The sequence below is a fragment of the Brachyistius frenatus genome, unplaced genomic scaffold, assembly GCF_029030835.1.
Source record: "Brachyistius frenatus isolate BFR_SWC_R1_liver_20210118 unplaced genomic scaffold, ASM2903083v1 Contig_355, whole genome shotgun sequence".
Classification (NCBI taxonomy): domain Eukaryota; kingdom Metazoa; phylum Chordata; class Actinopteri; family Embiotocidae; genus Brachyistius; species Brachyistius frenatus.
Window position 1 is genome coordinate 157168 of NW_027210954.1, and position 27006 is coordinate 184173.

Consider the following 27006-nt stretch of genomic DNA (forward strand, 5'->3'; position numbering starts at 1 on the left):
AAACAGACACGCCCCCAAAAAGACGGCTTTTCAAGTTTTTTTTTTTGCAATGAATGGCGGATTATTAACCATAATAACTTGTGGAAAAAAATTTGTTGACTTTGTATTTAGTGAAGGAAGTTGAATGGGAGTCTACGGAGCCTTTTTGGAACCAACCTCTAGTGGCCCTCGGTGGTATTGCAGCTTTAAGGCACTTCCGCATCGGTCTAATTTTTCAGACCCGAAAGCTACGAACACTTTCATATCCAGGCTGTAGTCCCAACACACTCGTACACCTCCCTGCCGTCCCAAATACTGCATGGTACGTGGATTAATACGCCACTGAAAGTAGATCTTTGTAAATATGAAACTCCATGTAAATATTGAGATGAAGAGATTGTTGGTTTTTAACGTAAACGTTAGATTAATGCCCGACTCGTCCTTTAGGTTACGAGACAACATTCATGTCGTAAAATGTGTCACCGGGGAGTCGCTTCATCTGCTCTAAAACCAAGAACCCGTTTTGATCTTTTTCAACTCTTTAAACCCGAGTGACAGAACACCTGCCAGTTGTTTTTTATTTTTTACATCTTTTTCATGTTAAACGCGCCTTTAAAAAAAAAAAAAACGTAACATCATCACAACGCGGAGCCGGCGAAGTCTGCAGAGAGCTTCAATCATGACATCTTAGGGATTTAAAAATGAGTCGCCGAGAGCTGTCAGGATGCTGTGACAGTTATTCCCGCGTGAGCCCGAACGCAGCATTACACCGAACGAGTCCTCGCCGTGGTAACGACACGAGCGGCCTTTAATTGCTTTGACGGAAACTCTTGACGGCGCAAAGCAGTGTTGATTTATTTCTTTTTTTTTTTACTTGATGGAAACGCTGCTCAGGTATGAGATAATTAAAGCAGGAGGCGGCTGCGTTGCTATGCAAAAGGAAAGGACACACACGGTCTCATCAACGTGAAGCATTGTCGGGTTAATGGGCGGTGTACTGGGAGAGAAAGTGGGAGTTAATCGCTCACTCCGACGCAGAGGACACAGCCACTAAATTACATTTGCATAACACAGAATTAATCTGTGTGCGAGTTTACCGCCATGAAATGAGATCAGGAGTTGTGTTTTTTTTTTTTTTTTTGTCTCTTTCTCCCTCTTTACTTCTGTCTTTTAATTTGGCGGAAAGCTTCCGATGCGTCGACGTAAAGTCGTGTTTATTTAAGAAGATTGATTTCCTTCCTTCCTGGCGGTTCCACAGATTTCACTTCATTTCAGTCTGCCAGGAAAATAAATTTGCACTGACTTGAAACTTCCTTTTAGATTTGGTAATCCATCACGCTGAATATTTCCAGGCTTTTAGGGGTTTTTTTTGTTTTGTTTTTTTATCAAACTTGTATTTTTGTGGGTTGTAAAAGGGGCGGAGATTTAAAAAAAAAAAAAAAAAAAAAAACTCACCGCGGTGGTGCGTTCAAAGACAGTTTGTTTATGAGCTGCCAAAAAATGAGAAATTAAGCCATCAAAAAAATGTACTTCACTCAGAGGACAAAAAGCAAATGTAAATTTGATAGTTGTATCATTATGGTAGTTCCTCAGCACACGTTACTTACGTAAAATTACTTGATCTTTTCTTCACTTTAACCGCATATTTTGTTGTTGTTTTTTTCCCTAAACCTAAGGCACCTGAATTTTCACATGTCAACGAGGCAGAGTGTCACGCTGCCCCCTCTGGTGGACTGACGGGTGTATTACACATTTTGACATGATACCGGGTTGCATTTTGTGCATTTGCATGATAATATAATCCTAATATTATCCTTGTCGGCCCTACGAAGCAGGTCTTCATTTGCAGTAAACCGGTTGATGGAGACGTTCTCGTTGACGTTTCCTGCGTTTTCCTCCTCGTGGTGTAAATTAGCTTCACAGTCGCTCCTCTGTCGTCTCTCGCTCCTCCGACAGTCCGTCTTTGTCTTCGGCCCTCGACACCGTTTGTTTCTGCTCGTTGTGTCGCTGCCCGGCTGAGACGTTACCAAGTGGTACTGTACACAGACGAGTGTGTGTGTGTGTGTGTGTGTGTGTGTGTGTGTGTGTGTGTGTGTGTGTGTGTGTGTGTGTGTGTGTGTGTGTGTGTGTGTGTGTGTGTGTGTATAAAGCACTCAGTCTGCTTAATAACTGCTGACCTCTCAGACCTTCTATCATAAGACTAATCCTCCCCTCGGAGGTCGAGTTATTAGAGGATGTTATTCTGTCAGGGCGTAATAATGTTCACGTTAGAGATGATTACAGAATAGGGTTACTAGTGTAATATGCTTCCTCTCAACTTTTTAACCCCTCGTCTTCCTCGCTCCGACTGATGAGCTTCGTCGTTCCGTTTGTTCGTTCGTTCGTCTGTAGTTGTTTGGTGTCGTGGATGTTGGAGTCGAGTGTTTCTTTTGTGTTTAATCCATCGGTTTCTTTTTTGTTTGCGGATGAAATTAGCAGCTTTAGAAGCGTATAACATTTTGAAAATGTCCTTCTGAGTCTTACAGATAGCGAGCGGCTGACGGAGATAACCAACGTAAAGTGTTGTCGTGTGGTGTTTCCCAAGAAACATTCAAAAACAATGTTAAAACTCAATTAAAACTCAAATATCTGAACCTGCAGCTTCTTCAGCGCATCGTTTCACCGTCCGACACACAACTGTTCCGACGTTATCTGAGAAGTCTTCGTACGCAACCGTCTCCACGAGCGTTGAAGCAGCGAGAGACGGATATTTCCCTTTTTAAACGGTGGTGGAGACCAAAACGAGAGCGAATCTTTGACTCGGTGAAGGAGAGTTTTGATGAATAACGTCTGCTGGATGAGAAAAATAATCTAAAACTGTTGCTCAGAGCTTCAGATTTTTTTCACTGTTATTATAGTCTAGACATCCTGTTCGCAAAAATAGCCACTCTGAAGGATGGACCAATCAGAGACCAGTGTCCCGTGTCTTTTTCTAAATGGAGTTGCAGCAGCGGTGGAGTTTCTGATGTTTCCGATGAGTCAGCGATCGGTTAATACCGTTTCAGTAGTTTACGCATTGGATGCCCCAAACCCTCAGCTGTTGCAGGTGTAAGGAAAAGTTACGGCAAAAAAACTAAAAGTAATGCAATTTCACCGCCCCAGCCCCCTCCACACCATGCACTTTACCTTCTGCCGGCTTTGGCTTTGAATTTTGGTTCTCGTCATAAATCGTGAGGTGCTGAATTGTCCAATGTTTGACTCATTTCTGGGCAGACGGCGCCGCATTCTTAAAGTCTGTGGAACTCGGCTGACTCGATCTGTTGCACCAATCTTTCCACATTTAGTGTTGTTGTTTTTTTCATGTGAAGAACGCGGTGTAAAAAGCCAGTAAACTCTCCCTAAAATATTCCAAACCGAGACGGATTAGTTTTTTTAATTTGAGATAAAACCCAAAAGTCTGCACAGAATCTGCCGTCAACGATGAGTCATCCGGTTTATCCCGGTGATCCCGAGTCCAAGATGCTACAACAAATTGGAGTTATCTTGAATCGGTACAGCTGGTCTGAGATATTTTAGGCGCCACCGTGTAAACATGCCAAAAGTCTGAAAAACAAACAAAAAAGCCTTTGGTTTGAGGTGACGATAAAAACCATAACAACCGTTTTATTGGCCGTTTCCCAACCTATAAAATGGCTACGTCTGGTTTCACGTCTCCGCTGTATCGCTATCTCTGTCTCAAATAAATTCAATCTTCTTTCAAGAAACTATATGCGACCACTTGGAGGGTTTTCTAGACTGAATGCGCGTCACTAATTTCCATTTTTTCGAGACAATTGGCGCCTCATCAAGAGCGTCTTCAGAGACGCCTGCGTCTTCCAGACTGTTTGTATCTGCAGTATAAATTGGGTAATATTGCTGTGGACTCTGGGACTGGCAGGACGGATCGTGTGTGTGTGTGTGTGTGTGTGTGTGTGTGTGTGTGTGTGTGTGTGTGTGTGTGTGTGTGTGTGTGTGTGTGTGTGTGTGTGTGTGTGTGTGTGTGTGTGTGTGTGTGTGTGTGTGTGTGTGTGTGTGTGTGTGTGTGTGTGTGTGTGTGTGTATACTATCCTCTTCGGTCTTTTAGCTTTATACTTACTTTGTCTCGGCCGTGCTCTCCTTCAGGCTTCTTCATTACCACCAGTAAGAAGTCAATTTCCCCCGGGCTCCGCCAATCATAGCACTCATATCCCCTGCAGCCCCGGCCAATCAGCTTCAATGTTCCTCCGGCCCGTTGTCATGAATGGCTAATGACGCCCCGGCAGTGGGCAGGAATGTAAATGAGATCGCATTGGGACTTCTTTCTTTTTCTATTATTTTGTTTTTTTTACTTACAATTTTGGAGCGAGTTTACACCAAAATAAAAAATGTCAGTTGATATCCACGCAGACTGTAGAAGAAGTGTTGATTCCTGCAGGTGTATGTTCAGCTGTTACCTGTAACTACCACGCTGAAGTGGAGTTACGGTCGGGTTTTATGAGGATTGTTTGGTATTTTTGTTGGATTGTCGCATTTGCTGTCAAATTAACGTGTCAGGATCGGTCACGGTTTGGTGGTTCGACTCCGACTACAGCAGCATCGTGTCCTCTGGAGATTTATAAAGTCTGAAAGTGTGTTCAGACCGAGCAGCAGCCCAATGTGGTGGTTTTTGTCTTGAATTTCAGCAACCAGAAACCATTTCTAACAACGGGAGCGTCTCATTTATTGGAATACATTTTCATAAATCAGTTAAGTCAAGTCAGGTTTTTTTTGGTTTTGTTTCGCACAACAAAATCAATACAAACAAAAGTCGACTTAAAGCGCTGCACAACAACAAACCCAATCAAAACAATCAGCTGTGAACTTTTTAAGCCATCAAAGACAAATTCCTGAATTTGTGCCGCCGCTTCTCAAATCTTAGCCACATGCATTGTTTTGACAAATTTACTCAAGAATTGTCACTCTCATCTATTTTGTTGCTTTTTGCTGAAAACAATGATCCCTAATTATCTTTTCCCTCCATATTTTCTGCTGGTCATGTAATTATGGCAGAATTATGTCAATTTGGACATTTTTCTTGGGAATAGAGAATTTGATTCGTGTTTAGAAAATTCTTACCGACATGTTTCAAATCCCAAATTTAATGGAAACAAGCGTGTCGTCAGTTTCAATGGTTGTCTTTTGGTGGGGGGGATACGAGGATCAGACCCACATCTGGACCGACAGGCAGGTAAACAGACAGACAGACAGACAGACAGACAGACAGACAGACGTAGATGGCGTTTCAGATCCAGTAAGTTCCTCGGGGATTCGGCGTGTCAGAGAAGCAGTTTTGTTTGAACTCGTTCCCGCGGGGTCGAAGATGTAAAGACAGACAGAGAGAGAAACAATGTGAATTATAAAGAGAAACTAGAAAGAGAAAAAGCTTAGAGAGGTTAGAGGGAGAAATTCAGTCAGGCTTTATTCCCCCGGCTGCGGCTCCGGCAGACATTCCTGGATTTAGTTTCACTCAACTTTTTAGCGGAGGGGTCAGCGCTCAAGACTCTTACAAAGTATGCACTCAGGGTTTTAATGAGTCACACGCTGCTGGTTCTCTCTGCTGTGTGTGTGTGTGTGTGTGTGTGTGTGTGTGTGTGTGTGTGTGTGTGTGTGTGTGTGTGTGTGTGTGTGTGTGTGTGTGTGTGTGTGTGTGTGTGTGTGCGTTAAGGCCGGTTTTAGATTTCCATCACCACATTAGCATTTCATCCCCCGTTGTTGGTAATTCCAGTTTTCTATCAAATACGTCTTGCTGGTAATCTCACACAGGGACTCCGAGGCGGCTGTAACTCTATATTCAAGCAGACGTTCCACTGAACACATTCATTCCCTAAATTCTGTTAACCCAGATACGTCAGACTTTAAACCCGACTCCCCCTCCAGATGGGTACAGAAGAGCCACAGATGGAAATAAAGGAGTGGAGGAACATGAAGCGGGCGGATGCATCGGTACAGGTGTACCGCTGGAAACAAGCAGCCAATTAGCACCTTCGGCATCCTCAGCAGGGGCTGCGAGCTGGCAATTATTTTTCATTGTCATTGAATCGCTGTCTAAAAATACATCAAAAACTGGTAACAAAGGCCTTAAAGTGATGCATTCGCATTGTGTTTTCCATGCAGTTTTTTGGTCTCTTTTGTAAGCAAGATTACAGAAAAACTACCAGCCTGGTTTTTATGGGAATTGGTGGAAGTGTGAAACACGGACAAAGGAACAGCCCATTCAATTTTGGATTGAATCACAATCACAGGGCGCATTCACAAACTATTTTTTCTCTTTCATTGATATTGCGAGTTGGTGCATTGTTGTTTTTTTTTGTTGACACTTCTTTGAAACTTTTACAACTTTATCACTTCACTCCATGATTTAGCTCTCCAAGCACTCATCTGGTGGCACACGTATTAAAGGCTTCATAGAGGCTTGTCAATGATGATCTTTTTTTTTTTTTGTTATCAATAAGTGTCCTAAAATCGTGGCCCAAGAGTTCTCCCCGTGACGTAGCTCCAAACAGGGATTTCTCATTACGCAACTAAACATCTCGAAGTCAAATTGTTGCTTCGGAAAATAAAAGAAACAAGCTCAGAAACTCACACTCCTTTTTTTTTTTTTTTATTACACCTTTGACACCCGGTTTATTCCCCGGCTGACACCAGTCAGGCTTAAAGAACCAAAGCAGCAGGATGAAAGCCAGAAAACACAGCAGAGAGAAAAGAAAGAGGGCCAAAGATGGCTGGCAGAGCGCGGAGACAGCTCCCTCCGGAAACCAAAGATGATTTTCCTTTGATGTGGCAGATGCACACATCCATAACAGGCCCTCCGAGAGAGAAGGTGAATATATCCGCCGTCTTTATGCCTTTTCTTTTATGGTGTCGGGAGCCTGAGAGAGAGGAAATTTAATGAGAGAGGAAGGCCACATGACAGCGACACAGAGGCCGGGATAACACGGAGGGGAGGAGTGGAACAACGCCGAGATGTTCGGTGTTGACCTGCAACCTCGTCCGGCGGTATATAAGCACACTCAGAAACAGGCAGGTTTTAAAGAGCGGGAATAAACCAGTTTACAACTCGCTGGGTGATTTGAACCCTTTGACGAGAGAGCTGGAGGAGCTGACCAGTAAACAAAGTTCCCAACGTTACAACGTCTACTACAGCCCTGAAACTAAACGTCGGATACGCTGGGAACAGACGGTGAGAACCGAAACAGACATCGCCGTCCAGCAGAGAACTGAAGCCACCAGACTCCCTTGAAAAATAACAGCAATTTTTCCAGTCATCTTGCTATTTCAGGGTGACCATATTTGGACGAGCTGTGGCGGAAGCGAGCGGTGACTCTGACTCGATCTGATTAGGAACCTGACGATGCTAAGCCCCGCCCACCTGTCATTAAAACCTGACTGCACCACAGGTCTATCAATCAAACAACCACGCCCCCAAACGTCCCTGTTTTTGTGGCTTAATATCGAATTAACGATGGAGTTATTTTCAGATGCGTTTTGAATGGGAGTCTATAGAGCAAGAGGTTTTTTTTGGACCCCAGTGGTCGTCAGTGGTATTGCACTTCAAGGCACTTACTTTTCAGACCCGTATGCTACGTCCACTTTCATATACAGTCCATACTTTTGACGTAAAGACAGGAAGCTATCGTCTTTAGCGCCCGACACACCATCCGTCCGCCTTCAGAGACGCGACGCTGCAGCACAAAACATTATTTCATCTTTTATGTGAAAAAGAAAATGGAAAGCTCATCGAAGTAGAAATTTGATAGATTTGTGTGGGTTTTTTTTGTTTTGTTTTTATCATTTCCTGCAGAATTTATCTGGGCAGTCCACCAGAATGGATCCGCACCATTAAACATGTAAATTGAAACATCATCGTGGTGCGTTTATGGTGCTGTAAACTCAGGACATTGTAGGACTTTTTTTTTACGGGCACGCGGTGCTGTTTAGTCAAACTTATTTTACAAGGTGTTGGATTCAAAGAATATTCAGATTTATAAAAGAACTTTTCCAACTCTGGTGTTGCTTTCCAACCGTCTCCCCACCGGAACACTTTTCTAAAACTCCGCACTGCAGCCGTTAAGCTACCTGATATCTGTGGATCGGTAATTCAGGCGAGCAGGTGGGGCAGAGAGATAAGTCTTTTTCAGACTAATAAATCCCTTTGCAATGAAGCGAACTGAAGTGAATTCAATTTGCAGGGAGTGGAAAGCACACAGGGGTGGGGGTGGGGTGGGGGGGGTATGCACCAGTCGATTGACCAACCAATCACCAACTATTTGAAGCAGCCAATCGGACGGCGGAGCCATCACGGAGGCGAGAATAAACGAAAGTGACGCTTAACGTGTGATGGGAGTTCATGAGATTTAAAAGGGAAGAAGAGGATGAAAACGATTCGGGGTTTTTTTGTTTTTTTTTACTTCACTTATTTCGAGAAGAACAATTAGAAGAGTCGCGTCTCCACGACGACAGCGTGACATCAGAACGGAGCGGGTGCAGAGAGGCGTTTATTGAAGCAGATGTTGTCGAACGTTTTTACAGCCGTCGTCCGCGGCTGTAATTAAACTCACATCCAGACTAATGGAAGGAGAAACTCTGTGTCAGACAACTAATTGCTACACTCAGTCTCTCTCTTTCACACACACACACACACACACACACACACACACACACACACACACACACACACACACACACACTCTCTCACACACACACACACACACACACACACACTCACACACACTCCTCTTCTGTCTTTGCCAATCTAATCTGGCTCAGCAACTCTCACTTTGAGGCCGTTACCTCCTCCTTCTCCTCCTTCCTCCTCCCTCCTCCTCTTCCTCCTCCTCTTCCTCCACTTTTCCTCCAGTAAAGGATGTTCCGGCTTTAATGAGAAGCTGCTCATTATTGCATCTTGTTTTTTTCTTTTCGCTCTCAGCGCTCCTCCTTTTTCTCCGTTAAGATTCTGCGTTGTTTTCGGAGGGCGAACGCGTCGCTATCCGTCTCTGAAGTCGAGTTCGGAGAGTTTATTGTCAGAGAAAGTGTTTGGAAAAAAAAACAAACAAACAGAAAACAGTTCACGCCTGAAACCAACAGTTGTTTTAGTAGAGATTTGTGTGTTGGTTATTTTTCTTGAATAATGAATTGATCCGTGTGTACACTGTCACAAAGAGGACAACATGACCAACCAGTCCAAAATAATCAGTTAACAAGAAATAAAATGCTATAAAGCTGATTAACCTGATTAATTATCAATCAATCAACTTATTTAAAGTGCAACATGGTCCCAGTGCACTTTACAATTACAAAGAATACATAAAACAGAACATATAGCAAATAAAATAAGATTTACAGAGTATTAAAATAGTTGTTCGTTATTTTCTACTAACACTCTTCAATTTTTTTTGTTTTAGCACGAAGCAGTTGATCGACAGACAATAATTGTCAGTAATTATTGTGTAGATGAGAGATTTTGGTGACTTCAATGAAAAAAATAGTTACTTTTAAAATGCAAACTGTTTCACAACTTCTTGACAAAATTAATTGAAATGAATCCAAAAGAAATTTCAAAAACTGTTTCAGCCCTCGTGTGTTTCTTAATTTGATAAATGGTGAAAAAAAATTCTAAAAACCAAATTTTTTTTCTTCCTTCTCTGTTTTTTTTTCTTCCAGACATGATGGAGCGGCGGTGGGCGTGGCAGTTTGCCCTGGTCGCCCTGGCGACCCTAGACCTCAGCACCTCCCGCGGTCGGAGCGCCGAGTTCTCCTCGGACACGCTCATCAACAACGTGGTGGGCGACCCGCGCACGGGCCGGCTGTACGTCGGCGCCGTCAACGCCCTCTACCAGCTGAGCCCCGACCTGGAGGTGGAGTCCCGCACGGAGACGGGTCCGCGGCGGGACAACCGGCAGTGCACGCCGCCCGTCAACGACGCCTGCGAGGAGGCGGTGGACACGGACAACCACAACAAGCTGCTGCTGGTCCACGGCGCCAAAAACGTGCTGGTGGTGTGCGGCAGCGTCTTCAGGGGCATCTGCTCGCTGAGGAACCTGAGCAGCGTGGAGGACCTGCTCTACTTCAGCGACTCCAAGGGCGAGAAGTCGTACGTGGCGAGCGCCGAGGAGAGCGTCTCCGTGGTGGGAGTGATGTCGTACTTCACCAAGGACCGCGACAACGTCAGCGTGTTCCTGGTGAGAATGAACACGCGCACAGTTCACACGCCGTCGTGTTCTTTTTTTGAGGTAATTAAACAAAAATGTAAATGATTTCCGCCGCCTGTGAGAACAAACAAACAACCCCCCCACGCCCCCCAAAATGTAATCAGTTCATCCGTGGTACCAAGTGAATGGTTTTGCCAAATTTGAAGAAATTAACTTGGGGCGTTCTGGAGATATCGCGTTCACAAGGACGGGACAGACGGACGGTTACAGAACGGTTTTATTGGTTGGAGGTGTTTTGTATTTTGAGATGTGTTGTCCCCTTCGTGAACGGAACCGTCTCCTCCGTCTCAGGTGGGGAAAGGCTACGGCAGCCACGACAGCACCAAGCTCATCTCCACCCGCATCCTGCGCGACTACGGCGACTGGGTGATGTTCGACAGCATCATCGAGGCGTCGGCGGTGCAGGCCAACCCCTTCGTCCTGCGCTACCTCCACGACTTCCGCTTCGCCTTCAAGGACGGCGGCTTCGTCTACTTCCTGTTCTCCCGGACGCTGGGCGTGCAGGACACCAAGAACTTCACCTTCGTGTCCCGCATGTGCGAGGACGACCAGGGCTACTACTCGTACACGGAGCTGCAGCTCAACTGCAGCGCCGGCAACAAGTACAACAAGGCTCAGGTAACCACGACAACGGGGGGCTTTTTTTTTTTTTTTTTTTTCTTTTCGGCTGACTCAGCAGTGACTTGGGGGGAAAAAATAATAATTTACGTTTTGGATGAGTTAGTCTCGGTCCTGACTCCCCCAAACAGCTGAGGAAATTGGATTTAACGTGCTCTTGAACTTGGAATAGCTTCAATTTACGGGGTCTCCTCTCTCTTTCGCTCTGCCTCGGTTACAAACATATTGTCAGCGGGAACCTTGTAACACTCAGAGCTGGTTTTTTTTCCTCTCCCAGGCCGCCTACGTAGCAGCACCGGGTGAAGTCCTGGCTCAGAGCATGACCAGCTCGGGCCGGTACGGACGAGTCTCGGCCTCCGACGAGGTGCTGTTCGTCACCTTCACCTCCGACGAGGAACCCTCGATGTCGGCCATGTGTGGGTGTCGCCTCCGTGCTGATTGGATGTTTTTATCAGTTTGTCGGCAGGACGTCAAAACTTGTCGAAAACCGCTTCAGTGAAATCTGGCGGAGAGTTTTTTTTTTTTATTTTTTTTATCTGAAAACAAATGTCCTCCACGTAGATCGTTTAGCAGCTTGTTCTGGAGCTTTTTTTAATTTATTATTTTAATCATATCACTCGATCTTTATCGGCAGAAGGAGCTCAGGATCGGGAGCGCTTCGGCTTTGCTGCTCTGAAAATATTGGAAAATGTAAACATTCCCACAAAAACTTGATCGTGTAACACGACCGCAAAGCTTCTGGATGAGCTGCTTAATGAAAAGCTTGTGGTGAGACGGGTTTTCTCAGCTGTGCAGAAATTCCTCAACACCTTTTTGACAAATGTGTCGAAAAGTCTGTATTTTCAGGACTCCTTTCACTGATTTTATCCAAATATTGGAGCCCTGTTCAGTTTTTTTTCAACTATTACTGGTTTAAAAAGTGTAAAATGACTTCATCAGTCCCTGACCTCGACATTCATAATTCAAATAAAAGAGTTATTTGTTTTTTGACATGTTCCTGCTTTTCCTCATCAGACCCGTGTGATCTGTCACCTGAGTGTTGAGCAGATCAGAGGATCATGTTTTTTTGTTTTGTTTGCAGGCATGTACCCTCTGCAGTCTATTAACAACCGGCTGGTGGAGATCATCGGAGCCTGTTACAGCCACAACGGCATCATCAAGGAGAAGGCCGCCGTCTACTCGCCGTACTCCTCCAAGTCTGAGGAGCTCTGCAGCAGCAACAACCAGGTGAGAGAAACGTTGATCCAACGGGTCCATGATCCTTTTATTAATACGAATGCGTGACGTTTTCACTTTTTTCTCTGCTCCATTAGAACAACATGGCCCACATTTATAAGTGCGGAGCCGAGTTCCTGCCGTCCCCGCTGGCCAGCAAGGCCGAGTTCGCCCTGACGGCCGAGCCCCCGTTGGTCCGTAAGGGTCACATGACGGCGGTGGCGGTGGCGGTGGAAATGGGGCACGCCGTGGCGTTCCTGGGAACCGCCGCCGGAGAGGTACGTCAACATCCGTCTGTCCTTCGTTTTTTACCTTCGCGCTTAAAACAGATCCGGTGTTAAAGGTTTTAAAGACTTTAATTTATACCTTTTGATGACACCTTTTTTTTTTTTTTTTTACATCACTTTTTCTACTTTTAGTCCTCGACAGCAGAAAACGTACAGCTTCTAAAAACGTACAAATTCGGCGTTCTCATACGTGCGTGAACACGGTAAATACGATCGCATTTTAAGGCAGCGTGAAACTTCCCAACTGACTTGACGTTTTGGATCTGAGAAACGACGGCCGCAGTTACCGCTAATCGCCACAGGTGTCGCCAAAGAGAGCGAAACGAAGGTCTTTTGAGATTTAAAAGTGCTAGTTTTTTTACATATTTATTTTAACGTCCGCGGTACCAGAACAGGAGTCTGCATTTCTAAACGACCTTCAGAATTTTTTCAGACTTTTTTCAAAAACAACGTTTAGCACCGGATGCTCATTTCCGTCCCGTGAAAGCAGCATTTAGACGACAGCCCGCCAGCGTTCCCGATTTAATCACGTGCTAATGCAGTTTCCGTGTTTCCCGCCAGGTGCTGAAGGTGCACTTATCGGCGCACCCCGAGGTGTTCGGGCGGGCGCCGGGCGAAGTCACGGGAGACAAGGTCAACAAGAACCTGCTGTTCGATTCCAGCCGCCAACACCTGTACATCACCACGGAGAAAAAGGTCAGACGATTGATTCTTCTTTTCTTTTCTTTTCTTCCATCTTACACCTCACCCAGAAGGTCAGGGACTCCGTTGTGTCCTCACTTTTTTTTTCATGTCATCCGTCAGGTCGGAGACTTAATGAGGCTTTTCGTTGATTCAGTCTGTGCCGTTTGATCTTTTTTTTTTCCATTCGCACCGACTCATCCGTCTACATTACCGCACAAGTCACTCATTGATTTATTCACTCCCTCTCTTTGTTTACCCGCTCTTCATCCGTCTCTCTTTCTTTTTTTTCTTTCCTTTGTCCTTTCATCTTTCAGCCTCCATCACTCTCCCGCCGTCGCCACCGAGGTGAAATAGATGCTATTGATTCAGAAACGAATTAATCAGAAAGCACTTCAAGAGTGCAATTTACTTTGATCGAGTCAAGTGACGACACTCTAGCTTGTTTTCCGTCTGCTCATTTGAATTTATTGGACCGGCCTCTTCTTGCCGGAGAGGAAAATTATATCGCGCAGCTGGACGGAAGAAGTTCTCGACTAAAACGCTGTCGATACAAGAATTTAACGCCACACGAGGTTTCCTAACGGCGCTGGAATTTTCTGGAATACCTTGAAATTATAATGAATCTACTCCAGATGTTTTTGTTGTTGTTGCATGTTTAAAATTTAGTTTCCTTTTGATCAAAATGTAACTTTTTCCATCACATTTATTTATGGGTGCATTTATTTGCTTCGCTGCTCATCAACATCTGGCAACCGCTTCACAAAAGATGCTTGAAGCAGCAAACGAAGGCAAACATCCCAGAAAAGTATTAATTCCACATGCTTAGGCGACAAAACAACTTTTGACCAAATTTTTTTGGTTAATTTTGGTTCGCATTTGTCAAAATGTAATATTTTTATTACATTATTTTGTCTGTAGTTTTATTTTCCTCGCTGCTCATCAACATCTGGAAACTGCTTCAGTATAGATGCTTTTTCTTTTGGCTGCTGATCGAAGGCAAACATTTCAAAGATTGTCTGTAAAGAGTTCCTACTGTTTGTGGAATATCCTGAAAGTTTATAAAACTTTTTTTTACCAGATATGTAAAATCAGAGGATTGGATCATTTTGTCCTAGAATATTAATGGATTTGTTTCTAGCATGTTTAAATGTCAGTCGAACTGTAAAATGCAGTATTTTCCTATATAGTGTCTTTTATCTCCTTCCTGCTCGACAACCAGTCACTTTAGATCAAATGTGCTCTTTCAGGCAGGATTTAAATTAACGAGCCAGTTCACACAAACAGAAGCTAATCGCGTTTTTTTTTTTAGCTTTGCTTTTACCTGCAGGTAATCGTAAAGGTAAAATTCTGTTTGGTTGTTTGTCGTTTTATTGTTTTTATTTGTCCTCAAACTCCCGCGTGTTGCTCATAATAGCGACTCCTTCACAATAAAAGCCTGCGGTGTCGTGTTGTGTGCAGATCACCAAGGTTCCCGTGGAGGCCTGCCACCTGAAGACCGACTGCCAGTCCTGCATCGGCATGAAGGATCCGTACTGTGGCTGGTGTGTCCTGGAGGGGAGGTGAGACAAACACACACACACACACATCTCTGTCTTTAATTTAATGATGCGCAGCGTTGAACCAAAGCCTGGAGTGAATAAAAAAGGAGTCCAGAGAGCTGTTGGTGTCTTTTTAACGGCGTCAGCAGTCGGCTTGGCAGCAACACCAACGAGCACTAAGCAGTTAGCACAAACAAAGAGCTAAAAGGTTGATGGGAAATGCGCCGTTTGTTATGTTTATAACAAGTCCAGTCCACAAATCCACAAGTTTATGTACATTTTATGATACAAAATCCAACCCTAACACTGTTATTTTTACCGTTATTTAACCAAATTCATTTTTCATTTGGTAAAAGTTCCCTGAAATATTTAATCTGAGGTTGAATCCAGATTTTTTTTTTTTTTTTTTTTGCTCGACTTCCAGGTGCACCAGGAAGCAGGAGTGCAGCGGGTCGACGGAGAAGAACACCTGGCTGTGGTCGCCCAATCAGCAGTGCGTTCAGATCGAGGGCTTCAACCCGCCCAACCTCAGCTGCAAGAAGACGCGGCAGGTATGTTGTTGTTTTTTATCCTTTCTGCCTTGTAAGAACCTCGTATCTCTAAAAAAGTCCATAAACCCAGAAAAACTATGAATTTTACAGCAAATAAAAGCAGATTTTAACAGAATACCCACGAATCCTGGGAATTTCCTGAATTTCATGGAGTTATAAAAAGCCTCTTTCAGACATGCAAAGTCGGCGGATTTGAACTAGTGAATCAGCATCAGCACAAAGGTGAACTGTTTTTCTTTATTATGGTTAGTGAAAATGTAACTTTTTAGTCACAGGAAGTCAGAAAATGTTGACATTTGACCCTGAAAAATGGTAAATTTAAGAGATCTTCATCATAGATTTTTGTTTTTGTTGTGTCTATGTGAAGAAAACTAATATAATACATATTGGAAATTCAACTTTTTATCAGTTTATTTAGCCTAAAAAGTAGGAGAATTTTCTCTGCACTTAAAGGAGCATTTTTATAGCACAGTTTATTAGAAAAATTCTAATTTAAAGTTTGGAGTTATGTGTTTTCTTATTGGACAGAAAGGGTCCAAAAAGCCGAAACTTTTTGCCTCTGAGATTTAGAATAAAATGGAAAATACTCCAGTAAAGTACAAATACCTCAGATCTGTACTTAAGTACAGTACTTGAGTAAAATTACGTAGTTACGTGACTCCTCTGTGAGAGCGTGACTCGGAGGATGTGAGCAAACTCTCCGCTCGGTTGGATCCCCCCCGAGCAAAGTCGTTTTGTTTTTTTTGCCGAGCTCGGCAGAATTCAAACCGGTCCGACCTGAAGCTGACAGTCGGAGGAACGTCTGTCTGTGTTGTCAGCAGCATTTCAAAGAAGGTTCTCAACCTCTGATGTGTGGACCTCCGGGGGGACCCTCGGTGGTGGTGGTGGTGGTGGTGGTGGTGGTGGGGGGGTCTTCAGAAATGAAGACGTATCTGATGCGTTATAATTTACAGTCTCGGGATGTGAGCCAGATGTGTGTGTTGCGTCTGTGTTTGTGCTGACAGCTGCTTAAACAATCAAAAAAACAAAAGTAGTTTTTATTGGCTGATTCAGCTCAGTAGACAGAAAACGTTGCATCACGCGCACAGAAACTGCTGACGAGGCGTCGAGTCGGTGAATCACCAACGAAACAAACAGCAGCAGATTGATTCGGCATCAGAGCACCGTTTGGATTGAAAGTCATTTTATTGTTGTTGTTTTTTTTTAACATCGCTGGTTTACAGTATGAACAAAAAGTCTCCACTCAGATTTCATCCGACAAAATAAAACGCGTTTTATTTTTCATTTCGATAATTTTTCTTTTTTGGGGGCTCAAGAAGAGTTTCACGAGTCAGAAAAACCTTTTAAAGCGTCTCGGGGTCGATGTGAGGACGTCGACACGTCGTCGCGTATGTAGATTGTAACTTCGGTGATTGTTGATTTTCGTCGCACGCTTCTTTCCCACCGTCGTCCTCATCAGACGTGATGAAACAACAACAAACATCACGGCTGCGTTGATAAATGCAATCAGGTCAGAGTCTAATAAACACTATGCAAATAGAAGGTGCTGGAAACATTTTCTTTTTTTTTCTTTTTTTTTATAGTGCAACTGTGCCGACGAGAAGTTTGTGTGCAGTTTGATGTTTTGTTTGTTAACTGAAGAGTTTCAAGTCTAAAGCCAAATATAGAAGTCAAACTTCGTCTTTTGAGGGAAAATTAAAATCTACACGTCATTTAAAAAAGACATTTTGTCACTTATTTTATTCTGTTTCACAAGAAAACATCTCGTAGTTTACGTGCATGAAAAATAATATTATTCAACACTTAATGTCTTGTTTACATCCGTAAGAAAATAATTATTTATAATTCAGGATGTCTGATTTACAAATATAAAAGAATATTTAGTCACACTTACTGGAAAACCCTTTAGTGTGTCTTTCAGCTCGTTGTTTTGGTTTTACAGACCACTACTTGACAGGTTTTGTTCATTTTCTCAGCTGATTGTTGGAAAAAAGTGGAATATTTGGCGGCTAAAGGAAACAGATGTTCCACTTCGGAGGTGGTGGAGACCAAAAACAGAGCAAAAAAAGAGAGACGTTACTTCGACACGACTCCAAAACGAATGATGATGTTGGATGCGTGATAACGACGTGATTACAGTTATAACAAGTCACATGACCTCGTAAAAGAGTCTTGGAGCTCAGCTTTTTTTTTTCTCGTTGCAGAACTGCAGCCAAAGTCCTGTCGGTGCGTCATGATTAAATTACGAGAGGCTCAGCGGCTCACAAAAATATCTTTCTATTCCTCTTGATTTGCTTTGTTGAATGTGTTTTTAGAGGGAAGGTAATTGCCGCCCACTGATTGGCGATGTTGGTTCCAATCAAGCGAGCGTGACATTCGAATACCACAAACAAGTCTGTTGTGTACGTTCGACGTACATTCCTGAATTTTAATTCTTCAGATAGCGACGCTCTTATCTTGAAATGTCCTAATCAGGTGTGCGTCGTCACCTGTGACGGGAGAAACAGAATCTTTTTTTTTTTTTTTTTTGGCTAATCTGCTGCGTCTTAATTAGACCGCCTCCCGATTCTGGTGAGGAGACAAATGGATTCAGCCTTTTGAAAAGAGAAAGAAGAAAGGAAAAGTTTTCCTCGTGCAGAGTTACACGACACAGTTAAAAAAAAAAAAGGACAGAGAAGCGAGCGTCGGGTGAGTCGGAGGATCTTCTAGTCCGACATCAGAGAGTTCGAAATTAAAACTCAAGCAGCCGAATTAAAACGGTGGAGGTCAGCGAGGAGTAATGAGGAGCTGCTGTTTGAGCAGCACGGGCGAATAGTAATTATTAACACACACACACATCAAAAGTCCCATTAAGTACTTTCTTTACTTCATTTTTGTTTCTTACGAGCAAAAATATCACACATCTCTCTCTTTCCCTCTCGCCCTCTCTCTCGCCCTCTCCCTCCCCTCCCCTCCCCCCTTCCCTCTAGGTGGACATCAGCATCCCCAGGCTGCCCCGACTGCGGCCGTCCGACAGCCTGCAGTGCGTCTTCGGCACCTTCGTCACCGCAGCGGTGATGGTGTTCGACAGCCAGGTGCGGGTCACCTGCTCGCTGCCGGACCCCGTGGAGATCCCGCCCACCCCGGAGCAGCAGGGTAACATCAGCATTTTTATCATTTCTGTTCGACTCGGGTCAGAAAGTCTTGAGTTCTGATTGGTTCATAAAGTCTGCTTTAAACCGGAAACAAACTGTGTGTGTGTGTGTGTGTGTGTGTGTGTGTGTGTGTGTGTGTGTGTGTGTGTGTGTGTGTGTGTGTGTGTGTGTGTGTGTGTGTGTGTGTGTGTGTGTGTGTGTGTGTGTTCAGACTACGTGTCGGTTCCTGTCAGAATTCTGGTCAACAGCAGGATCAAGGTGACGTCGGGAGAATATCAATTCTACAACTGTGCGGCGACAGTCAGGAAGAACCAGAACACACCGTGAGACAGATCTCACACACACACATTTATAAAAAGTAAATAGATGTACGCACACGTGTACGGTACACACACGCGTGTTGTGTTTTCAGGTGCATAGCGTGTGTGACCAGTCAGTGGGGATGTCAGTGGAACGCTCAGGATCACAGCTGCAGCGACAGCGACGAGGCCGTGGACGGAGAACACATCGTCAAACCTCAGCAGGTCGGTGTGCTTTTAAATCATTCGCAGCTCTTTTATTTTGGTGGGTAACTTTTATTTTGGTAGGTAACTGTTTGATTTACGTAGGTCACTTTTATGTTGGTAAGTATCTGGTTTATGTTGGGTATTTAACGGTTTTATTTTGGTAGGTAACTGTTTGATTTATGTAGGTCACTTTTATTTTGGTGGGTAACTCTTTTATTTTGTAGATCACTTGTATTTTGGCAGGAAACTGTTTTATTTTGGTAGGAAAACTATTTTTAGTTTGTATTAGTGAACTTCATAAATAAATGTTTTTAAATTTAAAGTGTTAAATTAAATGTTTCTGCTGAAATTTGGATTAAAAGCTGAACACATTTTATTGTTTAATTCGTTAGTTCTCTAACAGCTGATTTATATCACCTGCAGTATTTGTATTATTTCCTGTCGTGATGAATCGAAGGTCTGAACTCATTACGTCTTCCTCTCTCTGTGATGAAGCCCGACCGTTGTCCTCAGTTCGAGTCTCCGGAGCCGCTGATGATCCCCGTGGGCTTCGAGATCCCGATCACCTTCCAGGGAAGAAACCTGAAGATCTACACGGTGAGATCAGTCAGACATTCATCCTCACCACCATCGTCATCATCATCATATTTCTGCTCCGTCAGTAACGTCCCCCTCTGCGTCTCCAGGGTCGGACGTTTTCCATCGGGACGGAGCTGATGAAGCACAAGGAGGAGGAGGCGTCTCAGTACCCGAGCTCAAAGTTCAGATTCAAAGGTTATGAGGTCAGTAGAAAATGCTGTTTACTTATTATTTATTTACTTACTCAATAAAAAGCCCCTTTTTCACCTTCGGTACCGACTTTACTCTTCTGAACTGCACCGGGTACTTTTTAGGGTTTTATTGTGGTAGGTAACTTTTATTTTGGTAGATAACTGTTTTATTTTGTCAGAATATGTTTTTATTTGAATAGAAAAGTTATTTTGGTAGATAAAAGTAATTTTTTTGGTAGATAACTGTTTTATTTTGGAAGGTTTCTGTTTTATTTTGGTAGGGAACTGTTTTATTTTGTTAAATAATGGTTTTATTTTAACAGGTAATTGTTTTATTTTGGTAGGTGATCAGGATTATTGCAGTATTTTGACTCAAAACATGACAAATATTCTGGTTTTATTCCAGATTAATTTTTTCTGCATATTACTTTACTTACTTTTCTGGATTTTTGATGGTGTTACTATAGCAACGTCACGTGAAACTAGCATGATGTTAAAAAAAAAAAAAAAAAGAAGCAGAAATCAGCGCATGAAACCTCTCTGCAGGTATTAAAGAGCCGTTAAAAAGGTTATGTGAGGATTTTAATAACTGTAATGTAAAATCATCAATAAGAGAGTTAAACAGGAAGTCGATAAGACAATAAAAGCGTCAGAGATGAAAAGAGAAACCGTCTGCGTCCATGAGTTTACTCCCTGTCGTGGTTTTGAAGCTCGACGCCGAGCGCCACCAGACGAATCAGGGAGCGTGTCATTAATGATAATTACACAATTACGGCGTCATTAGCGGCTAATTTGTGAGTAAATTGAAATCGTCGTGAGTCGGAGAAGGTTTAAAGTTCAGCTCTGGTTTTCTTTTGTTTTTGTGGAGCTGATTACGAACTCATGAATTTATATTTCATTTTGGCGGGTGTTTTTTTCGGTGTTTTAACAGACGTGTGTGTGTGTGTGTGTGTGTGTGTGTGTGTGTGTGTGTGTGTGTGTGTGTGTGTGTGTGTGTGTGTGTGTGTGTGTGTGTGTGTGTGTGTGTGTGTGTGTGTGTGTGTGTGTGTGTGTGTTGTCACTCTTTTTTTTGCGTCCATTGATCCTCACCTCATGCTGAGTCTAGCAGTGCCAATATGCAGTTAAACAGTGTGTGTGTGCGTGTGTGTGTGTGTGTGTGTGTGTGTGTGTGTGTGTGTGTGTGTGTGTGTGTGTGTGTGTGTGTGTGTGTGTGTGTGTGTGTGTGTTCCTCCTTTTATCCTCTCACATCCTGAAGAAAACATCCCCTGGTTTATGGCTAACAAAAGTGTATGTATAGTATTGTGTGTGTTGTGTGTGCGTGCGCGTGTGTGTGCGCGTGTGCGCGTGTGTGTGTGTGTGTGTGTGTGTGTGTGTGTGTGTGTGTGTGTGTGTGTGTGTGTGTGTGTGTGTGTGTGTGTGTGTGTGTGTGTGTGCGCTGACCTTCACAGTTTAGACAGAGGCGAGGTAATTTAGCGTTGAGCTCCAAACAGGGAGGGATGTTTTGTTTCTCTGCGTTAATGCAAAGCTCATGGGAAGTATATGCGTGTGTGTGTGTGCGTGCGCTTGTTTTAGTCACATTGCGGGGACGTATGTCTGTTTGTTCACCCGCTTTGTGGGGACTTGATGGAGGTTTAGTGCATACAGCCACCTGTGGGCTGGATTTACTGCTCACTTACCTAAAAACAGCGTCACACTGGGTGATACATACATATCACAGCATGTCAAACAGAGTAGAGCTGCAACCAATGAGGTTGCAGCGTTGGGAAGTGTTTTGTCCCCTGAGTGATGCCTTTAAGGCAACATTATTTATTTTGTTCCATCCATGCATTTTATATCGCGGTGGCAAGTCGGTTAGTCTCCTTCCACATCGTTTTCCAGCTTCTCCTGGATGATCCTGAGCTGTTTTCAGACCACATGAGATATTAAATCCCTCCTTTCATTATTTGCAAAATAACAGAGAAGTAAACCCGGAGATTCTCCTCCCACCTGAAATCCTGTCTGTGAAAATCACAAACATTTTTGACAAGAGGCAACAATCACCAGAAACATGTTTGACTCTCGATCCGTTCATTTTTGTTAAGATTCTCATTATTAGTAACCTGGTAGAAGCGCTTCCTTCAGGACCAACTCAGGGCATAAAAACCCAGAACAGTTGTCTAAAAACCTGCAAGCTAACAGCTTTGGGTGCAGATTTATTCACCAGATTATATCATTTATTTACCATAATGAAAATATAACAATCTTATTAAAGTGGAAGTTAACTTTACATCACGCTGTCCCTGAAAACCTTGGTACCACAAGAACTAAAGTTAGAGGGAGGATGTAATTAGATAACCACATTACATCTGCAATAAAAAAAAAAAAAGAAGCCTGACAAAAGACAGAAGTTCCAGTTGTTGTTTTGGTCTCCAGGAAAGAAATGCAAAAAGTCAACGTAATGTCCCCTGAAGTGACGGAAACGTGTGTGTGTGTGTGCAGTTTTCCTACGACAAGCAGCAGGAGGTGAACGTATCCTTCCACATCAAAGACCGAGACACTGAGAGGAAGATTGACAGCACCCTGACAGGTTGGTGTGTCTCAGTTACACACACACACACACACACACACTACACACACACACTACACACACACTTCTACACACTGTCACACAGAGCTCAGAATAAAGTGTGAAAGTGCAGTTTTCACGCTGTTTCAGTTTCTCTCTCATTTCCAATTCAGTTCCAGCTGCATTATGATAATTCGCTCTAACCACCTCCTCCTCTTCCACCTCCTCCTCTTCCTCCTCCTCCCCCCGACAGTCGTGCTGTATAACTGCTCGGTGGGAAGAGAGGACTGCAGTCTGTGTAAACACGCCGACGCCAAGTACCAGTGCGTGTGGTGCACGGCGTCGCAGGCTTGCGTTTACCGGGAGCTCTGCCCGTCACCGCAGCCGGCTCAGTGCCCCGACCCGGAGATCTCTGACGTGAGTCACACATAAAAACATCAAACAACACAGCTTCCTCAAACGTATCAAACCGAGCGTGGGAGGAGGATCTTGTTGTCGAGTGTTCGGTAGAAACTTTCCTTTAAAATCGACAGTAAACGAAAACAAAAGCTGGTCGCAGGTTTCAGGTGAAAAGACAAAGACTTTTATTTACAAATGGATTGTGATATAAAAGCTGCACGGTCTCGGGGCATGATGGGAAACGCCCGTAGTCTTTACATTAAAAGTGGATGTAGCTTTTTGGGTCTGAAAAGTGAGGCCAGTGTGGAAGTGTCTTAATCTGCAATACCACCGAGTGCCACTAGAGGTCGGCTCCAAAAAGCCTCCGACTCCATAGACTCCCATTCAATTTCTCTCATCAAATACAAAGTCAATAAATGTTTTCCAGAAGTCATTGTGATGTTATTCACTGAAGTCGCTTCTTCTTATTTGTTTTCTGGAGGTACGTCTGGAAATAGTTCCATCATTAATTAGATATTTGGCCTCAAATAGAGGTTTGTTTGGGAGCGAGCCTGTTTGATTGACCAATAAGTGATGTCATGGTCGATTACTGTTAATCTAACGCCTGATTGGTTCAGATGTTTTAATGACATTCTATAAAAAACTGTCCAACTTGACTGCAGCTATTTGTTGAAAATGAACCCTTTCCTGCAGCGCCCCCTGGTGTGTGGAGGCCGGCGAGTGCAGTTCAATTACATGAGCCCAAATGTTTAAGTCACATTTAGGTCTGAAATTCAAGAATAAAAAACCCTTTCAACATTTTTCTTTTTCACCACCAAACCATCTTTTAAGATCACAGAAAGAAAAAAAAAAACGGGTTTCGTGCTGAATATTTTATAGAATGTAGTGTTTGATGTTTTATATTTTTACAGAAATAGACCGATTAAGTGGTTTATTCCTTCTGTTTTCTGATATGATAGGAAATTGCTTCAAACATCTCTGTGAACGCATTAACTACATGTAAAGACACTCAGGGACTCACATTTGGTCGCACATCGTAGATAAATGAGGGATTTTTGGATAAAAGTGAAATCAGATTAATTACTTCTCTCACAGATCAGATCTTCCTCAGATCAAATTCGACATTTTCAAACAGACCGACGTGCTTCAGTTTCTCGTCTCTCTATACTGTATTCACTGTTCGTCTCCTGCGGCTGTACGACTTCAATATGTTTCCTATTTCCTCCGCAGTATCACTCATTTGTTTCAGGCCGTGTCTTGATTTCCTTTCGGGCTGCAGCTGATTAGGTCAAAAAGTTATTAGTTATTTCCGCTGCAAAATTTTAGCCCCACTGTGGCGAGCTTTTTTAACCGGCAAGAGGATAAGAGGCATTAAATATAAAGACGAAGATGAATTTAGTCTCGCTCGTGTGCAGCCTTTCTGAAAAACTGCAGCTCTCAGTAGATAATCTGCCTCCTCGGGCTTTAACTTCAACGTCTTTGTGAGTATTTCCACATTTATGTTAAATCACGGGATGCAAAAAAAAAAAAAAAAACGGCAACAACTTCAGACAGCCACATAATAATACGAGGGTCGATCAAAAAGTTCAGACGTTTCCTGTTGCAGAGGAAAGAAGCGACAACCTTTGTGAAGAAGTTCTCCGCACGTTTTCGTGACCACTGCTACGTGAACATTTTGGGATTTCACCGTGGACCTGAAACTGGAGCAGAGAAACATCAGATTTCAAGTCACATGTCTGGAGAAGCCTGTTGCCATGGCACCACATTTCAGGTGGTTTGTGTTGTCTCAGTTTCAGTAAGACGCAGCAACAGATCAGGTAACTGAAACACTGACAACGAGAGAAGAAGAAGAGCGCACAGACTAAATACAGCAGGGAGGGAAGGACAACGAGAGACAGGTGAAACTAATCAGGGTGTGGAGCCAACAATCATACAAAAGGACAGGAAGTGAAACAATACAGACAACAAGAGGTGAGTCGGTTCAAAATCAAACAGGGAACACAAAAACCCAGACTGACCTGAAGACTGCGAGGTAGAAAAGAAGTCCAAAACCAGAACAGAACCTCAGAAGGTCCCAGTGGAACTCGGTGTTGACAATCTGACTGTGGGGGACGAATTCACGGTGACACAACCAAAGCCGACGTTAAAGAAAACCCACCTGGTGTCTCCTGACCTGACGCGGCTTCTTCGGCCTTGGACAGTGAAGCTCCGCCCCCTCTTGAAACCTGAATGTGACTCAGACGCCTCGCCCAGCTCGTCGCTTCATCGCCGTAGACTTTCTGCAGCATTTCAAGGATCTCTGTTGATGATTTCCAGAGTTTGAGCCCAAAATCAGATGTTTGTCTGTGATCTTTGTGCCCCTCAGGGAGCGCTGCTTTAAATTATTCTGTAGTGGAAATCACTGCACGGGCTCAGGAACACTTGTTGGAGTTCCTTTAAAAATTCAACCCAAAATCTGATGTTTCTCTGCTCCAGTTCCATGGTGAAGTCACAAAAAGTTCACGTGCTGATGTCGATCAAGAGACTAAATACTTATTAAAGTTTATTGCTTCCTCCTGCTGTGACACGATCAGTTGTTATAAGGAGGAATTTAACACCCGGCCGTAAAGAAGTGTTTCACTGCCCTCTGGTTTAAAGCCCGTTTCAGCTCCGACTGCAGCCGGTGTCACTGATGGATGTTTCTGAATTTTAAATACTAGATCCTAATATAATGCAGTCCTTGAGGTGCAGCCTCTCCATTTAGATTATATCAGCTCTTATCTACTGTATTAAAACAGGCGTGCATTAGATTAACCTTCTTCTCTCCCCTCGCTGCAGATCATCCCTCGCTACGGCCCGCTGAACGGAAACATCTCGGTGACCATCAAAGGCTCCAACATGGGAATAAAGAAGGAGGACATCAAGAAGATCACCGTGGCCGGAGTGGAGTGCGTCCACCAGAAGGACCGGTACTCCGTCTCCACCAGGTAATCCCACAGAGTGACGGCAGCCACATTAACATGCAGACGAGGAGACGTGGACGAGATCAGGTGAAGCTCTTTACACGAAACCTCCGACAGCCCGCTGACATGAATTAATTACTCCAGATAAAGGAAGCTCACTCTTCGGCTGAATAAAAAGAAAGCGAGACTTCAACACGGCTGCTTCTTATCTTGGTTTTATGTTGATTTTAAAAAGTAAAATGGACGTGTCATAGAAGTTAGGCTAATACACGTGCAGTACCACTGTCGGCCACTAGGGGGCTAGTTTAACTCAATAAATGTGTTTTGGTGGAATATAATTATTAAATGTCTCCCCGTCTTCCTGTCCACAGTGTGGTGTGCAAGATCGGCCCGGCGAAGCGAATCCCACCGTACGACCTCCCGGTCAAGCCGGACAACAGCGGTGCCGTGGAGATACAGGTGGAGGGAGGAAGAACAGGGAAGTCTCAGGTCATCTTCACCTATCGGGTACGTCTGAACTCAAACGGTGGTGTTATCCGTGTCTGTGGAGCCTCAAGTGGTCATTAGAGGAACTGCAGTTGTTGTTTTTTTAAGCTTCGGAGGTTGCGGCTTTTAACTTTAGCTTTTATTAAAGTAGTTCTCTCGTCATTGATTAAACCCCTAAAAACTCATCAAAAGACCTTTGCCTTCATCCACAATGTCCCGCCTCTGTCTCCACCCACTCCTCATGGAAAGCTCCACCCCCAAATTGTCAGGATTGGTTCCTTCGGTATGTGACGTATGAAACCCCGCCTGTCTGAATCTATGTTTTTTGAGACTGTCAAATTGTCACTGCGAGTATTTTTCTCATGATATGTCTGTAGCGTATGAATAAAACCCCACGTAAGCTTTTTAAAAACAAGATTAAAAACTAGATTTTTATTGGAGGGCGTCTTTTAAAGTCTCGTATTTGGATCCTACAAATAACAGTAGTTTCAGCGGCAGTTACTTCACTATATTTTAAGTTTGTAGCTGGTTTTTAACTGCTGTTAAAACAAAGAGTCTTTAGCAGAAAAAAGCATTTTATTCTTCACCTGGAAACCAGCGCTGACTGGATGCTGATTGCACTTCAATGTCAGAGGTTCCCTGTGGAGTTTTGTGTCAGCAGTAGCAGTATGGAGTCGTGTTTTTCGAAAGGGGTTCCTCATTTTGTTCGTATCGTGCTCCCATGCGAGGGCACAACTGAAGCAGGTTTTCATGCTCATTCCCTCACTGATAGTTAAAGATGTTCATGAGTAAACAGGCTCAGCAGCAAAGGCAGTAAAAACACCAAAGCTCGCCCGTTAATATAGCACAGGTTCGGTAGTCTAATTTAAAGTAACTGCCTTACTTTACTAAACACACGTGCCGCTGCCCCATTTACAGAGTGGTTTGAAAACACTCAGTTACCCATCTTCCATCAGAACTGCTGTCGCTTTGTTTCCAAAATTTGCTTTTCTTTTCTGGTTCAGCTTGCAAGAAGCTTGTAAAAGTTGTCAAATGTGTTCGTCCCTAAAAACCTGCCGACTCGGCGTGCACACCTCATCAAAGTTTCCGAGGCAATGCAGGAACACCT

The 27006-nt window shown here is 43.6% G+C and overlaps 2 protein-coding genes across 2 annotated transcripts in view; one reads left to right on the top strand and one right to left on the bottom strand.

Moving 5' to 3' along the window:
- The window catches only part of LOC138636132 (plexin-B2-like), a 130170-nt gene that overhangs the window by 84257 nt on the left and 18907 nt on the right, over positions 1 to 27006 (top strand). The window contains exons 4-20 of the mRNA XM_069723995.1: positions 9676 to 10193; positions 10515 to 10841; positions 11119 to 11257; positions 11923 to 12068; positions 12155 to 12334; positions 12905 to 13039; positions 14486 to 14586; positions 14990 to 15116; positions 18086 to 18251; positions 18462 to 18573; positions 18663 to 18774; positions 19252 to 19353; positions 19443 to 19538; positions 22005 to 22092; positions 22325 to 22488; positions 25288 to 25436; positions 25784 to 25919. Coding sequence (XP_069580096.1) covers positions 9678 to 10193; positions 10515 to 10841; positions 11119 to 11257; positions 11923 to 12068; positions 12155 to 12334; positions 12905 to 13039; positions 14486 to 14586; positions 14990 to 15116; positions 18086 to 18251; positions 18462 to 18573; positions 18663 to 18774; positions 19252 to 19353; positions 19443 to 19538; positions 22005 to 22092; positions 22325 to 22488; positions 25288 to 25436; positions 25784 to 25919 — 2796 coding nt within the window. The 5' untranslated portion in view covers positions 9676 to 9677. The remainder of the gene's footprint in view (positions 1 to 9675; positions 10194 to 10514; positions 10842 to 11118; positions 11258 to 11922; positions 12069 to 12154; positions 12335 to 12904; positions 13040 to 14485; positions 14587 to 14989; positions 15117 to 18085; positions 18252 to 18461; positions 18574 to 18662; positions 18775 to 19251; positions 19354 to 19442; positions 19539 to 22004; positions 22093 to 22324; positions 22489 to 25287; positions 25437 to 25783; positions 25920 to 27006) is intronic.
- LOC138636131 (proline and serine-rich protein 2) overlaps positions 1 to 27006 on the bottom strand; it is a 130431-nt gene that overhangs the window by 36145 nt on the left and 67280 nt on the right. The window lies entirely within an intron of this gene.